This window comes from Mustela lutreola, chromosome 11 (genome assembly GCF_030435805.1).
Source record: "Mustela lutreola isolate mMusLut2 chromosome 11, mMusLut2.pri, whole genome shotgun sequence".
Taxonomy (NCBI): Eukaryota; Metazoa; Chordata; class Mammalia; order Carnivora; family Mustelidae; genus Mustela; species Mustela lutreola.
The window spans coordinates 60,623,934-60,641,107 of record NC_081300.1 but is presented as its reverse complement, the minus strand read 5'-3'; the positions used below and the strand labels follow the sequence as shown (position 1 = coordinate 60,641,107).

The 17,174-nt window shown below is 37.4% G+C and overlaps 1 protein-coding gene across 4 annotated transcripts in view; it reads left to right on the top strand.

The window, feature by feature from the left end:
• The window catches only part of SPIRE1 (spire type actin nucleation factor 1), a 187,093-nt gene that overhangs the window by 126,096 nt on the left and 43,823 nt on the right, over positions 1-17,174 (top strand). For all 4 annotated transcript variants that reach the window (XM_059138678.1, XM_059138679.1, XM_059138681.1 and 1 more), the window contains exons 7-8: positions 14,242-14,328; positions 14,987-15,116. In XM_059138678.1, coding sequence (XP_058994661.1) covers positions 14,242-14,328; positions 14,987-15,116 — 217 coding nt within the window. The remainder of the gene's footprint in view (positions 1-14,241; positions 14,329-14,986; positions 15,117-17,174) is intronic.

The following is a 17,174-nucleotide window of genomic DNA, read 5'->3' as shown; positions in this document are numbered from 1 at the left end:
TTCTTGAATAGCAACAGTGAAATCTTTAAGTTAGGTTCTTAGAAGTGGAATCCTGACAGCACTATGTCTGAAATACACCTAGAATGTGACTGCTTCTTACCACCACCACTTCAGATCCTCTCCATTCCAAGCCACCATCTCTCACTCACACTAATACACACTTTAAGTGGCCTTCCTGCTTTCGCTTTTGCCCCTTTTACTCAGTTTTCCCCCAAAATAGCCAAAGTAAACCTCTTAAGGTAAAAATGTGATGATGTCATTGTTCTGCTCAGAACCTTCCAGTGTTCTCCATCACACTGGGAACAAACCCCACATCCCTACCTTGGCCTACAAAACCCCACAGAGTCTGATACAGGTTACGTTTGAGAACTCACCTCCTACCACCCTTCCTGGTTAATTTCCCCTCCTTCGCCATGCTGGTCTCTGTTGCTGCTACATGCTCCTACAACTGCCCCTTTGCTGCCCCTTTTCCTGGAACTCTCTTCCTACACATCTACTAACTTGCCTTATTACTTCCCAGGTCTCTGCTAAAATGTCCCCTTATAAAGTCTTCTCTGCCTCTCTACCCACATGTTTCAAGTAGTTCACGTTGCCATGTATTTTCAGATTCGCTCTCTATCTCTCTTATCATTATAGGGACTTAGTTCTTTCACTGTTACATCCCCTGTGATGAGACCATGTGCCTGACACACAGCCAGATGCTGAATACTGTGCCCAACAAATAGTTGTAAAATGAACTAATGAATTATAGCCACATTTTTTGAGAAAATTTAATTAGTTATTTCATGTGGAAGATTCTTACAAAACATATCACTAGTTTTAAAATAGATTTAAGTAGGGGTGCCTGGCAGGCTCAGTCTGAAGAGCATGTGACTCTTGGTCTTGGGGTCAGGGTTTTGAGTCCCAGTTGGTTATAGAGATTACTTAAATAAATAAATAAACTTAAAAAATAAAATAGATTTAAGTAGCTCTTGGAGCTCTTTGTTAATTTTAATAAGCTCCACTTTTGAAGCTAAGCATTGCAGGTAAGTATTTTGTTGATTTACTTCTCAGTAAATCTGATTTCCTTTTACAAATGAAGAAACTGAAGTTTAGAGGTGCTGCATAACTTCCCAAGTTCAGACAACTAGTTATAAGGCAAATCCTGTTTTCATTTTCATTCTGTCTGACCTCTGAATCTGTGCTGTGTGCTATACCCATGTGACCAAATTGCCCTTTAGTTATATTGTGATGATTACTATTTACAACATAATCATTTTTTCTATTTCTTCCTATTCTTGACCAAAGTGGGTATCTTTTGGGATTGACAAATTTGAGAGAAAATTCTCCTTCATTTTTAAAATCTATATTTCTTTGATTACAAGTGCATTTAAGCATTTTAAAGCATACACCATTTTTTTTTTTTTGGTATTTCTTTTTTTTTTTCCAAGTGCCAGTCATCGTTTATTGGATGTTAATTCTGAATTAGGATATGAAAGGATTCAGGGGTTCCAGGCAAAGGTCTTGGTCAGGACTGCCACATGTGCCTCCACACTGGGCCCTCTTCAGTGGTACTTGCATAGCCTGAGTTCCTTGTAACAAGGAAAGTCGAAAGTCCTTGAAAAGCACATAACCTGCCAGCACCATAGAAATCCTAGTGAAGCCCCCTTTCTTCACATTGACATACTTGTAATACCAGTAGTAACCTCTTTGAGATGATCCAGCAGTGCCCTTAGGGGTGAAATCATCAGTATTCATCTGGGCAGCTCTCCTAGTTTCACATCCATGAGCTTTTTCTCCTTCACTGTACAACTGATGCCCTCTTGGAGTCGTAGGTCCCTGCTCCCTTTTTTTTGTATTTTTAATTTTATTTTAATTTAGCACTATTTTTTAAAGATTTTATTTGTCCGAGAGAGAGCGCACTGGCAGTGGGGAGGGGCAGAGGGAGAGGGAGTAGCACACTTCCCACTGAGCAGTGAGCTTCATTCAGGCCTGGATCCCAGGACCCTGAGATCATGACCCGAGCCAAAGGCACATGCTTAAACGACTGAGCCACCTGGATGCCCCTAATTTAACAAATATTTATTGAGCACTTCTTGTGTGCCAGGCACTATTTTAGACCCTGGAAAAAGGACCCGCAGTCCTTATTCTCAGGAAGTTCACAGTATGGCGGCAGCCACTGGTGATTTAGGCAAGCATTAACAACAGCGTAATAAGCTAAGTGTAAGAGGCTGTATGCCAAAAAACAATGTTCAAAGTCCAGAAAGTAATGGGATCTGACACAAGAAAGCAACCGAAGTTTTCCATAATTAGAGCCCTTTTCACTCTGTAATTCCTGTGAAGAATGAATGTCGATGATTTCTTTTTTAAATGACTTCACAATATTTCCTAGTGCACTGTGAATTATTTACCCAAGACTCTTTTAATAGACATTTAGGATTGTGTCCAGTTTTCATTGTTTTAATTAGTTTTCTGATCCTCATACAGACATCTCATCTCCTTGGTTTCAATATCTTTTGGTGAGATGAATAGATCAAGAATTATGCACATTTTAAATTTTAATACATGTTGCCAAACTCTTCTCCAGAAGAACTGTACCAATTTATACTTTGTTTGTTTGTTTCCAATTTATACTTTTACTAACAGTGCAAGATAATTTCTGTTGCCAATATGCTGTCTTTTTTAAAAAATGTCTTCCCATCTGAACTTTATCCTGAGTGGGAACACTTAACAGTAATCACAGGTGATTTTCTTCCTTATCCTGAAGAAATTATTTAGACATTCATACTATTGATTAAAATAAGTAAATGTTGGGACGCTTGGGTGGCTCAGTGGGTTAAGCCTCTGCCTTTAGCTCAGGTCATGATCTCAAGGTCCTGGGATCGAGCCCCGCATTGGGCTCTCTGCTCAGTACCTGACCCTGCCTCTTTGCCTACTTGTGATCTCTCTCTCTCTTTCTCTCTCTCTGTCAAATAAATAAATTAAGTATTTGAATAAAAATAAAATAAGTAAATGTTGCTTCTGCTTAATAGATTATTAACATTTCTAACTAAAGTCTTCTACCTGTCACCACATATAGCTAAATCATTTTTTTTATCAGAAAAAATAATTGTGCTAAAAAGTAGTTAAACTTATCTGATACTAAGAATTAATGGGATAGGGGCTTCTGAGTAGCTCAGTCTGTTGGTATCTGCCTTCAGCTCAGGTCATGATCCCAAGGTCCTAGCCTTGAGCCCCACCTTGGGCTCCCTGCTCAGTGGGGAGTTGGTTTTTCCCTCTCTCTCTACCCCTCCCCCCACTCATTCTCTCTCTTTCTCTCACTCTCTCTCTCTCTCTCAAATATATAAATCTTTTTTAAAAAGAATTATATGGGATGGATTCCTCTTATAGATGGTGATTTAACAGGTCTCAGCTGTTATATATTAGGTGAGACTTAAGATCATGTATTTGGAAAATAACTGTGATTATACATAGACACAGTGGCAAAGAACTGTGCATCCAAGTTGGAAGGCATTTATAAACATAAATAGTTATTCTTTCTTTCATTCTCATTCATTTTAAGATAAAATTCGTATTAAATTACCTATTTTAAAGTGTATTTATAGTTCAGTGGCAACAGTGTTGTGCAACCTCTGTCTCTGTGTAGTTCCAAAATAATTTCATCACCCTCAAAAGAAATCCTGTAGCCATGAAGCAATCACTCCTAATCTTCCATCGCCGGAGTCCCTGGCAACTACTATTCTACTTTCTGTCTCAATGGCTCTACCTATTCTGGGTATTTTATATAAATGGAAGCATATAGTATGTAACCTTTTGTGTCTGGCTTCTTTCATTTAGCATAATGTTTTCTAGGTTCATCCATATTATAGTGTGTAGGAGTACTATTCTTATAGTGGAATAACATTTTATTATGTGCCTATACCATATCTGTTTTTCCATTCATCACATGATGAGTATTTGGGTTCTTTCCACCTTTTCACAATTGTGAATAGTGCTGCAGTGAACAATCATGTATGTGTTTTTGTTTGAATACTTGTTTTAAATTATTTGGGGTAGATACCTAAGAGTGGAATGGTTGGATCATGTAACAATTCTAAGTTTAACTTATTGTGGAACCAACAAACTGCTTTCCACACCACTTGCACCATTTTATGTTCCCACCTGCAGTGTATGAGTTTCAGTTTCTCCGTATTCTTGCCAACAGTTGTTATTATCCATTTTTGTCTTTAATTATACCTACTGTAGTGAGTATGAGGTGAAATCTCATTGTGGTTTTGATTTGCATTTCCATAATGACTAATGATGTTATATGTGTTTTCATGTGCTTGTGGGCCATTTGTATATCTTTGTGGAGAAAAGTCAGTTCAGATCCTGAGCCCATTTTTTTTTAAAGATTTTATTTATTTATTTGAAAGACAGAGATCACAAGTAGGCAGAGAGGCAGGCAGAGAGAGAGGAAGGGAAGCAGGCTCCCCACTGAGCAGAGAGCCCAATGCAGGGTTCCATCCCAGGACCCTGGGATCGTGACCTGAGCCGAAGGCAGAGGCTTTAACCCACTGAGCTACAGGCACCCCGAGCCCATTTTTAAATTGTATTGTTTGTCTTTGTATTGTTGAATTATAAAAATTCTTTGTATACTCTGGACATTAGACTCTTGACAGACATAAGATTTGCAAATATTTTCTACCATTCCATAGGTTGTCTTTTAACTCTCTTAATAGTGTGCTTTGAAGCATTAAGGTTTTAATTTTGCTTAAGTCCAAATTTATCTATTCTTTCTCTCCCGTTGCTCAGGCTTTTGAGGTTGTATCTAAAAATACATTACCAAATCTACCCCAAAGTTTTCTTCTGAGACTTTTATACATTTAGCTCTTTAATCTATTTTAAGTTAATTTTTGTATATGGTGTGAGGTAAAGGTCAAACATAATTCTTTTACATTTTGATACCTGTTTGTTCCAACATCATTTGTTGAAGAAACTATTCTTACCCCCATTTAATGGTCTTGGGACTATTGTGATAAATCTGTTGAATTCAGGAGTTTACTTCTCCCACATTCTATTTCATTGATCTATTGTGATTATCCTACGGCCATCCCACCTTGTGGGGTTATTATAATATAATACATATATTATAGCTAATTATTGTAGCTTTGTGATAAGCTTTGAAATGTAAAAGTAAGTCTGCTGACTTTTTCTTTTTCAAGATCATTTTGGTAATTTAGGGTTCTTGAGATTCCATGTCAGTTTTAGAGTAGATTTTTCAATTTCTGCAAAAAATACCATTAAGAATTTGATAGAAATTGTATTGGATCTCTAGATCACTTTAGGTTATATGTCATCTTAATGAAAAGTCTTCTAATCCATAAACATAGAATGTATTTCCATTCATTTATGTCTTCTTTTATTTCTTTCAGGAGTGTTTTATGGTTTTAAGTATACAAGTCTTACACTTCATTGGTTAAATTTATTCTTAAGTATTTTATTCTTTTTGATGTTACTAGGAATAGGTTTGTTCTCTTCATTTTTTAAAGATCATTCATTTCTAATGTATATATATTATACATACATATACATATTATATGTACACATATATACATATACAACTGATTAATGTATGTTGCTCCTATAACCTGCAACTTTGGTGAGTTTATTAGCACTAATAGTTTTCTTGTTGGATTTTTTAGGATTATTTTTTTTTTTTGTATATGTGATCATGTCATCTGTGAAGAGAGATACTTTTACTTCTTCCTTTCCAATGTAGGTGCCTTTTCCCCCCTGCTATCTAGGTGCCTTTTAATTATCCTGCCTAGAAATATCAGTGTTGAATGGAAAAAGCAGGCATCCATGTCTTCTTTTTGCTGTTAGGGAGAAAGTGTTCAGTTTTTCATCAATGAGTATAATATTAGCTATGGATTTTCACAAATGACTTATGCTGAGGAGGTTTCTTTCTATTCCAACTTTCTTGAGTGTTTTTATCATAGGGAGGGTGTGAGAATTTTGTCAAATCCTTTTTCTGCCATCAGTTAAGACAGTCATGTGGGTTCTTTCCATTAATGTGCTATATTACCATTAAGATGGTGTATATTTTCATCCTTGCATTTATGGGATAAATCCAACTTGGTCATGATGTACAATACTTTTAATATAATGCTAAAGTCAGCTTACTACGAGTTAGGAGTTTTGCATCTGTATACAAAACGAATTTAATCCATGGTATTATAATATCCATGTCTGGCTTGATATAAGGGTAATGTTGGCCTCATAGAAAAAATTAGAAAGTGTTACCTCCTTTTCTAATTTTTGGAATAATTTAGGAAGGATTGTGGTTAATTCTTTTTTGGGTGGGAGACAGGAAGGGACAATCAGACTCCATGCTGAGCATGGAGACCAACACAGGGCCTGATCCCATGATCCTGAGGATCCTGACCTGAGCCAAAACGAAAAGTTGGATGCATTCCACACTCCTCTCCCACCCATGTGCATGCTCTCTTTCTCTCTCTCTCTCAAATAAATAAATAAAGCTTTTTTTAATGTTTTCAATTTCCAAAACATTGCTAAAGGGGAGGCTGTAGTGGGTGGCAACAAAAATAATTTTTAGCATGATTTAATATTTTTTTAAAGATTTTATTTATTTACTTGACAGAGATTACAAGTAGGCAGAGAGGCAGAGAGAGAGAGAGGAGGAAGCAAGCTCCCCGCCCAACAGAGAGCCCGATGCGGGGCTTGATCCCAGGACTCTGGGATCATGACCTGAGCTGAAAGCAGAGGCTTTAACCCACTGAGCCACCCAGGCACCCCATGATTTAATATTTTAAACTATATGTTTTTATGTTATTATCATGGATACTAAAAATAATTTTTATCCTTAAGGATTTGGGACAAAAGTTGAATAGCAAAAATGTGACTTAACTGTAAATATAAGGAACGATTTTTTATCCTATTGACCAACACTCTCAAGTCTAATGAAATAAGTTTCTTAGTTGTGAGTATTTTATAAGAATTTGAGAATATTGCATGTGACTCTCTTTGACATCTCCCTAGTATATTATGAATGTATTTTGGTTTTCCCAGGCTTCAGCCTGGGTTGTAACAGCAAACTCAGATTTTTTTATGTACAGAGCAGGTAAATGTAAATGAGTGACTTGGGCCAGGTTCAAAGCTAGCAAAGCTTATCTGTGGTGATCAAAGTCAGAATAGTGTTTATCACAGGTGGGGGTGGGGTAGCAACTTGGAGAAGGCACCAGAGAGCTGCTAGTATTCTATATTTTGAACTAGATGGTAGTTCAGTAGGTTATGTTCATTTTCATATAAGTAAGATTTCTGCACTTTACCATGTATACATTATACTTTAGTAAGCAAATTTACTCCCCAAATTTACATCTGCTCTCTAAAAGAAATAGATTTCAATACTACAATATATTCCTTTCTGTGTATCACACTTATTGTTTGAGTTCCACAGTTATGTACACATTATCAGGCTACTCTTTTTCACATGTGTATAGAGGAAGATTCAGATTTTAACCATGTAGTTTCATCTTTGGATGGTGGTTTCTTTTGACAAAAGGTTAAATAGTTTTTGGATTATGGTGTTGATGAGCACCATTTCATGATACTTAGAGATAGATGCTGTCTCATGAAAAATGTCACTTGAGGAGTCGGTGCTTCTTTGCTTAATGGCAAGAATCCTTTCATTTACTTGAAATGTTGAAATATAAGAAAGAATAAGCAGGAGTCTGGCATTTTAGACAGAGATGGCTCCCATGCCACCCCATTTGGTGCCAGCTCCAGGTCTTAGAAGTTCTGCCCAGCTGACTAGGATAGAACGTGGCTTTATTTGGAACAATCAGTCCACACCCAGAGCCATTGTCAAAAGCAGTAGAGCTTGGTGACTGTTGGGAGAACTAAGGAGGCTAAACTGTGGCCTCAGTAGTGTCTGAGACCATTCAGAAATTGAAGAAAAAGAAAGTAACCTAGAAAATAAGACAGCCAAAGTTGAGTAAGATCCCACTTATTCCTGGGCATCTCAAAGATTGTGCTCGTGCTGGGCCCACTTGAGAGAGACTGAAGAGGTGAGCTGTTAGTCGCTGGCCAAATAGAGAGGTCTTGTGAATGCAGAAAGTAAAATTTGGGCAGATGTTTAACTCCTGTGACAGAGGAAGGGAGCCTTACTGGCATCACTGTATTTATGTACTACTTCTGACCTATCATTGGCTGATCGCTAAGTACTTTGCTGACCCGACGACAACTCCTAGGAAGCCCAACTTAAAAATAAAAACAAGAATTTTGAAAAAGAAAAAAAAATACTGAGCAGAAATATCAGAATGTACATGTGGCAGGGGAAGTAGACTTAGTAGAATTAGTGTAAACAAGTCACTAAGCAAATAAACAATAATAGCGAGCCCCTGCAAGTAGAGATCAAAATCCAGAGTTCTTACAATATATTCTTTTAAGAAGTAGTTTATAGCATAACATTATAGACACAAACAAAAACAAAAACAGAAAAGTGTGGCCCATAGTAGTAACTCTTAGTACAGGAAAAGTTATGGAATGCATAACAGGGTGTGGGGGTAAGGAGCCTCCAGTTGCCCAGGTCCAACCAGTAGTCACATCCTTTCAGTGACCTTCCAACTGTAAACCAATTGAACTTCAAAAAGGTAACACAAAGAACACCTTTATGACCTTATGGTAGGCAGAGATTTCTTTAAATAGGACAGGTGTGTACATTGTGTGCCAGAAGAGTTATACAGGAATATACTAACTAGCATTTTTGCAGTACCATAATGTGGAGGTAACCAGTATCCACCAATGGTGAAATAAGTAAATTAGGAACAAGTAAATAGAGTAAGAGCAAGGAAATTAATTTCTCCTACATGTGACAGTCTAATTAAATCTCTGAGACAGAATGATGAGCAATAAAAGCCAAACCCACAAAAAGCCCTACATAGGATTCCATTCGTACATTTTTTTTAATTCAAAAAAACCATTCCTTTTATAAGTGTGTAGGAATGTCTTTTCTGTATTCTCCACTCATACTGTGTTACACTCTCAAAACTTTTATCTACCAGTTTTACAGGTCCGATCTCATTTCATTTCCATTTCTTTATGAGTAAGATCAAACATCTTTTTAAATATGTTTTAGACAATGTATATGATGCTTAAGAGCAGTGACTCTGGAAATACAGTAACTATGTTTGAATCTCAGTTCTGCCATCAACTCAATAGCATTTGGGGCATTTTACATGTACATATATATGTGTAGTATACATGTAATACAGGTATTGATTTTAAAAAGTGAGACAGCCTGTTTTCTTTTTTTTGTTTTTTAATGCCCTTTATGGGTTTTTTTGACATTTTTTAAATTTATTTTTTTATTTTTTATTAACATGTAATGTATTATTGGCCCCAGGGGTACAGTTCTGTGAATCGTCAGGCTTACACACATCACAGCACTCACCATAGCACATACCCTCCCCAATGTCCATAACCCGACCTTCCTCTCCCTAACCCCCTCCCTCCAGCAACCCTCAGTTTGTTTTGTGAGATTAAGAGTCTCTTATGGTTGAGACAACCAGTTTTCTATAAAATTTTAAGAAAAGAGGGACACCTGGGTAGCTCAGTTGGTTAAGCGGCTGCCTTCGGCTCAGGTCATGATCCCAGCGTCCTGGGATTGAGTCCCACATCGGGCTCCTTGCTTGGCAGGGAGCCTGCTTCTCCCTCTGCCTCTGCCTGCCATTCTGTCTGCCTGTGCTTGCTCTCGCTTCTCTCTCTATGACAAATAAATAAATAAAATCTTTTAAAAAAAATTTTAAGAAAAGAGTGAAAAGGTTTTTACTGAGTTTTCTAAGAAGCTCAGAGCATAGAGAAACACTGCTGAATAGCCTGATTATAAAAAATAGCCCAAATGAGGTGGAGACTGGATATAGAGTATGTTTTCTACTTTAGTACTGTAACTTCTGAAACGTGGAAAGAGGAGAGGCTAAAATATTAGACATAGTCTTCATCTCAAGGAAATTAAAGCAGGATCTCAAAGATATATCTACACTCCCATGTGGGTCACGGCATTATTCACAACAGCCAAGTTACGGAAACAGGTTAAATGTCAACAGATGAATGGATAAAGAAAATGTGTATGCATCTACAGTGGAATAGTATTCAGTCTTAAAACGGAAGAAAGTCCTGCCATTTAACAACATGGATGAACCTGAAGGACATCATGCTAGGTGAAATAAGCTGGGCACACAAAGAGAAATACTGTAAGACCTCACTTGTATGGTGAACTTTAGGAAGGCAAACTCACGGAAGCTAAGAGTAGGACAGTAGGTTTCCAGGGGCTCAGGGATGGGGGAACTGGAGAGATACTGGTTAAATGTTGGTCAAAGATGACATTTTTCAGTTATAAGATGAATAAGTTCTAGGGATACAGCATGGTGACTGTAGTTAATAACACTATATTGTGTACTTGAAATATGCTCTGAAAAACAACCTGAGGGTTTTGAGGGGCCGGGGTGGGGGTGGGAGGTTGGAGGAGCCAGGTGATGGGTATTAGAGAGGGCATGTATTGCATGGAGCACTGGGTGTGGTGCATAAACAATGAATACTGTTACGCTGAAAAGAAATTTTTTTAAAAAAGTGAAAAAAAATATGCTAAGAGCATATATCTTAAGTGTCCCCACCAAAAAAAAAAAAAAAAAGAACAGTAATTGTGTGAGGTGTTGGATGTGTTAATTAATTAGCTTGGTTGAGGCAAGCATTTCACAATGCATATACACATATCAAATAATCATGCCATACACTGGGACGCCTGGGTGGCTCAGTGGGTTAAGCCACTGTCTTCGGCTCAGGTCATGATCCCAGGGTCCTGGGATCGAGCCCCAAATCAGGCTCTCTGCTCAACAGGGAGCCTGCTTCCTCCTCTCTCTCTGCCTGCCTCTCTGCCTGCTTGTGATCTCTCTCTGTCAAATAAATAAATAAAATCTTTTAAAAAAAAAAATCATGCCATACACTTTAAATATGCATTACATTTCTTTGTCAGTTCAACCTCAATAGGGTGAGGGAAAAAAGAAATCTGATTGGGGCCCAGTATTAATCCATAAACTGTAGATCAGCTTTGTACAGTTTTAGTTGTGATCATATGTCATCATTAGTGGTTCTGCTTTACTTAAGACAAAAATAGAAGAAAAAAGTTTTTTCAAGGCTCAAGCTATTTAAGCTTTTTGTTTGTTGAGGGTTCTGTGAGCTTCAGAATGACAGGTGATTATAAACACAATTTATAAATGGGTTCTTTGTAATAATTACCAGCGATGCATCTGCTTGCCATTTAATCTACTTAGATATAAATAATACATTTTGGAACTTAGAGCTTGTGGGTAGGAAATGAAGACAAATGGATAGATGTTTCTGCTTCGTGGTAGCCACTGTTGTTTTCCTTTCACGTCTTTCTCTGGCTAAATCCATGCAATTCACTTAAGTAAATGTATACTAAGCCCCTGTGCAAGGGGCTGGGCAGATGGAGGTTCCAGTGTGAGCAAGTTCATACGGCGAAGTTTGCAAGATTTCAATCAAAAAAGCTAAAATTCTTATTAATTCCTTTATTATATAAATGTACTTGATAAATGAGAATGCAAATTCAGCTACTCATTTGATCTTCAAAAACTGGGTGTTAAATTTTTTTTTTATTCTTACCAATATAATGCTACTTTCTAATTTCTTTAAAAACAAATATTTTTATAAAGAGTAGACACAGAGACTTTTCAAAGATGGTCTATCCGTACCTGAAGTAATATGCTGAGATGTTTTATAGTCCTCAGGTTTAAAGTCCATAACCATACCATAGTTATCCTCTGTTTTGGGTACAGTTGTGCTGATGTTGGAAATTGGTGGCTTAGCCATACTGGATATTATTTAGAATATTAAGTTATAGAAGTGTAAAACATTTCAGTTGGCTTTTTTCAAAATGTCTGAGTAAAATACCTTAATCCCATCAAATAGCTTCAAATAACTCACCTTTTTAAAAATGAAGATGTAGAAGCAACATCTTTTATTTAGAAGTTAAGGCATTGTGGCTCAGATATGAGATCAAGTTGTATAAATGTCTTATTTACTTGTGGCTCCACTATTTATGTTCACGCAAGAATCATTTATCATTGCAACTCAGAGCTTGTTTCAGTATGTGTTGTGTATTTATAGGAAAATAATTTCATTGAGTCAGCAGCACAATGGTATTAGCACAAAGTTACATTTTCCTCCTGGTAAGGACTTTCACTGACTCACATCCACACTGTTCTGCCATCTACCTCATGAGCACTGACGCACATTTTGTAATTGGGATCCAGGATAGTTTCTGGCCAGTGTGGAAACTGAACTTACGTGCTTGTTTGGGGAACAGGATTTACAACCCTAGCCTATTTAAACCAATTCCCTAAACACTGCTATTGTGATGGAAAGTAAACATTGACGTAAAATCATGTGAAAAATGGCTAGAAAGATATATATTATCCTGTTCAAGAGTTGTTCCATACAATGATTTTGTAAAAAATCTTATGTACTACCAAATCCATAGGTAGGGAGTTGTTGTCGTGTCATGTTAGGCCTCCAGGTCGGCTGCTAGCAGACATACCCTCCTTAAGCCAAGTACTAGCAATTCAAGCAGGTTTTCCTCCTAAATCTTTCCATGGGCCATCCTGGCTTCATTCAGGAGTGGGAGGTGTGGCCCAGGGAAGAAGAGAGTGATGTAAGTCACCAAAGCGTTGGCACACACACTGAACTCAGATAGCAGGGGTCACATTTGGGGAGCAGACTGTGCTTGGGAGTGACAGTTCAGACCCTTTTTAAGAATATATATTTAATGTTATTTGTCAGCAGACACAAAATAGCAACATGGACAAAAAATCAAAACTCAGAGCTGCAGTGAGGAATAATCAACTGATTAATGACTTGTGAGCAATTAAAGTAGTATTTAAGGTTGATGAGTACACAAAAAAACCACCCACACCCTGAAATCTTAAAGTCTTACAAAAATACCTGAGGAGTGCCTGGGTGGCTCGTTTGGTTAAGTGACTGCCTTCAGCTGAGGTCATGATCTCAGGGTTCTAGGATCAAGCTCTGCTTGAGGCTCCTTGCTCAGTTAGGGGGTCTGCTTCTCTCTCTGCCCCCACCCACCATGCTCTTACTCTCTCTCTCTCTCAAATAGATAAATAAATCTTTAAGAAAAACTTGAAAAAGACTTTACTGAATTTTACAATAATTCTAAAATTTAAATGACATTTCCAATATAAGTTGTGAAGCATAAACATTTCTAACTTATCAAAATTAAAAAAGTCAACTGTCAATGCAAGAGGAATAACAAACTATCTTTTTCTTCTCTCCAACAAAATTAATATAAAGTTATTAGAATATGATGGAGTAATCAAAGAGTAGGTCTCCAAAGTAGAAGGGGAAAGGAGATTTTTCAGGCAGTGCATTAATAAAAATAATATGCTAATTTTTTTATTTTAAGAAGTATTGGGTATTTGTCATTTTTAAAAATTTATTAACTTGTTAACATTTTTTTCATCCATCTTTCATGGAGGATCATGACAGAAAATACCTAGCAGGTTCTATTTTTTCATATTAAGACTGGGAAGTAAATGGGACAAAATGGTCACAACTGTGCCTTCTGGGGTGGTAAAATGTGAGTTTAGATTGTCAATTTTTGTGGATTTCTAAGGTTTTCTTAAATTGCTTGTAAAAATTTCTAGCACGTTGCTATAAAAAGAGAGTACATTACAGCAGGAGTCAGAGACAGATGAGGGCTCTACCAAAACTCTTGAACTTACTAATTTTGTGAATGAGGCAGATACCCTCCTTGACATGAGCCTGAGTTTTATCTACAATATGTGACTCGTGTCACCAGTCCTTCCTAGGTTTTGTACAAGGTTGAAAGTAAGAAGTAAAAGGCTTTATAAGTTATAAAATAATAAGCATAATACTATTTATTCCATTCATATTCATAATTTTAGAAACTTTTTGTAGGAAAGGATGCATCTAATATATATTTCCCCCAGGTGGTAGAACTAATGATTCACTTTATGAACTTGTATTTTCTTCAGCTCTACATGGTTGTTTTTGCTCTGAATCACTCAGCTATTTATTCTCCATTTTATTGATTCAGAACACATCTTTGGTAGAGCCCAAGTACACTTCCAGTAGGTAACAGCTGTATCCAGAAACTTATAATGATAATCCTATAGTCATATGAATCTTGCACTTTTTGTCTCCTTTCAGGTCAATGGTGATATTCCCCCTCGGTTAAAAAAAAGTGCTCATGAAATCATCCTGGACTTCATCAGATCAAGACCCCCTTTAAATCCGGTATGTGATCTGAGGGTTCCCCTTGGTTGGAGGTCTTGTAGCAATGTGCTCTCCTCTAGGACATGGTTTCTAGAACTCAGCTCTCAAGGTAGTTTCTACACTGATCTTTTATTCTCAGAATGATGAAGTCTAACTGTAAGCTATATTCTTCAGTCACAGAAAAAATACTTGAAATTATTCAATACAAGGCTGTCTTAGAATGTTTTAACTCAAAACAACCTGACTTATGGTGCAGTTTATTAGTAGCCACATGTCCCTGAGTAAATTAATCAGCCTCTCTGAGCCTTTATTTCTTCAACTATAGAAAGAAGAGAACAATAGCAATCTAAGAGGGTTGTGATGATTTACTCAAAAATGTTACTTTTAAAAACAGTAATAGTAATAAATATAGGTTACATTCCAGTTGATTGCCTATCCTGGTGGCCTATTGTGAACATAATTATAACTTCAGCGAAACTGACTCCTTACAATTGGTTGAGCGCATATGACTAAATTACTGTGAGATCCAGTACTCTCCCTGTTGCTTAGTCTTTTATCAAACAGTGTTGCAATCAATGAAATACAGTTTCATAGTACTGTACTATAGGAATGGACTTCGGTAAGAATTATTTAAGGACAACTACGGAAGTCTATAGCCATGAATTTTTTCCCCCCTAAGGTCTCAGCCAGAAAACTGAAACCCACTCCACCACGGCCACGGAGCCTCCATGAAAGAATCTTAGAAGAAATCAAAGCAGAAAGAAAGCTGCGGCCCGTCTCACCAGAGGAGATAAGACGCAGCAGATTAGGTGAGTCTGACGCTTACTGCACTGCTGGTCTAGCCTTGGCCACTTGGAGTAGTGTCTCTCTCCAGCTAGCCCAGTGAAAAGTAGTGGCTTAATGCTGCAGTGTTTAAGAGCAGTGTTTGTTCTTTTCTCACACACACACACTTACTCAAAGCTTATACTTGAAACCCAAGAGAGTAGAAAATTCTTTTCCCATATGATATTGAACTACATGAGAGTGTCATGGCCTAGTAGGAATTGCTCTGCCATTCTCTAGACTGTGGTTTTGGGAGATCCCCTTTCCCTCTCTGAGTGTTGATTTCTTGATTGGCAGAAGGGAGATAAAAATTCCTCTGTACTTTAATTATGGCTTCTGTGTAAGAAATAGGATTGTGGTCAAAATACCTCCTAAATTTTAATATGTATACAAAGCTATTATGTTTTAGAAATATGATATAATAGTTTTACTTCACGTTTCTGTTGTCTTAATTATGGTTTTAAAGATACAGTATTATGTGGTGAAAGCATCGATTGTTATCTGATGCCACCTAACTTATTCCCAAACTTCCTTTATTTATTTAATGTTTTTAATGTGTACTATAAACACATACTGATTTTGATTTATAGAAAGAACATATTAGGGGCGCCTGGGTGGCTCAGTGGATTAAGCCGCTGCCTTCGGCTCAGGTCATGATCTCAGTGTCCTGGGATCGAGCCCCGCATCGGGCTCTTTGCTCAGCGGGAGCCTGCTTCCTCCTCTCTCTCTGCCTGACTCTCCGCCTACTTGTGATCTTTCTCTCTGTCAAATAAATTAATAAAAAAAAATCTTTAAAAAAAAAATTAAAAAAAAAAAAAAAAAAAAAAAAAAAAGAAAGAACATATTATAAAATGTTTGTAAACATTTTTGTTTATACAGTTCTCCCCCTATTTGTAAGATTGAAGATGCCCAAAGAATTCAGAGAAACTTCCTTTAGGAAAATAGATGATAGTGACATCTGAACAGTGGAGGAACCACACTCCTTGTTTTCTCCACTGATCTCTTTCCTGCCCTTTTAGACTCTGCTTGGTCCTTCAGATTTCTATTCTGGGCTCACCTCTCTCTGAGCAACTATACCCTTTTCCATAGTTTTTGTTCTGGCTAATAAAGCTCTCATCTGTGCACCGATCTTGCTGAGCTCACACCCATTCATCCATCTGACTGTGATCTAGGGCCTACAGCAGGACAGGGAACCCATCTGTTGTCTCCCAAACCATCTTGTCCTGTTTCCCCATCTTAGTGTGCTCAAGGCAGAACCTCCGCATCATCTCTGACTCCTATCTAACAGCCATCCCTGTTGATGTTTCTGATTCTGGATCATGTTAGTTTTCCCCCTTTTTTAGCCCAACACTATCCTAAACCAGTCTGTCATCTTCTCTTGTCTAGTTTATCACATCAGCTTTGACCGCTGTCCCTGCTTCCAGCCTCGAGCTCTGTAATGTCGAGTAATGTCATGTTGGTATCCTTTTGTTAAACTTTCAGCCCTTCTTCTACCTGGACCTTCTTGCCAGCAGGGCCCACATCTGTCCTGTTCATTGTTGTAGAAGTGATTCCATGGGCCCTGAAGTAATTTAATGTATGTTCTAGTTACAAATCTACTGAGTGAGTAACAGTTTTATCAGTTTATCCCTGTCTAATTTTTATGGCAGCAAGCATTATCTCCAAAAAATAACGTTTAAAGCATGCTAAGTGACAAATCCATAAAAGCATTTGTATATTAGTGATCTAAAACAAAGAAGCCATGTGCGGCAAGAGTTCTTATCCTGAGAATGGGCCTGATGAGAATCTCTGAGTCCCCAGAAACATAAAAAATGTATGCTTATTTCACAAAATATATGTATGCGCATTTTTCTGGAGAGAGGGTCCCTAGCTTTCCTTGGTTTCCTAAAGAGTACAAAGCCTCAAAGAGTAAGAACCACTGTGGGAAAATAAGGAAGTGGTATTATGGGATGCTAGCTTAAGACTGGATTTTTTAAATTTGGTTAACTTGAGAGGAAACAATGGGAGTAAAAGAAAAGATTTCAAAAAAAACCACGAGGCAAAAT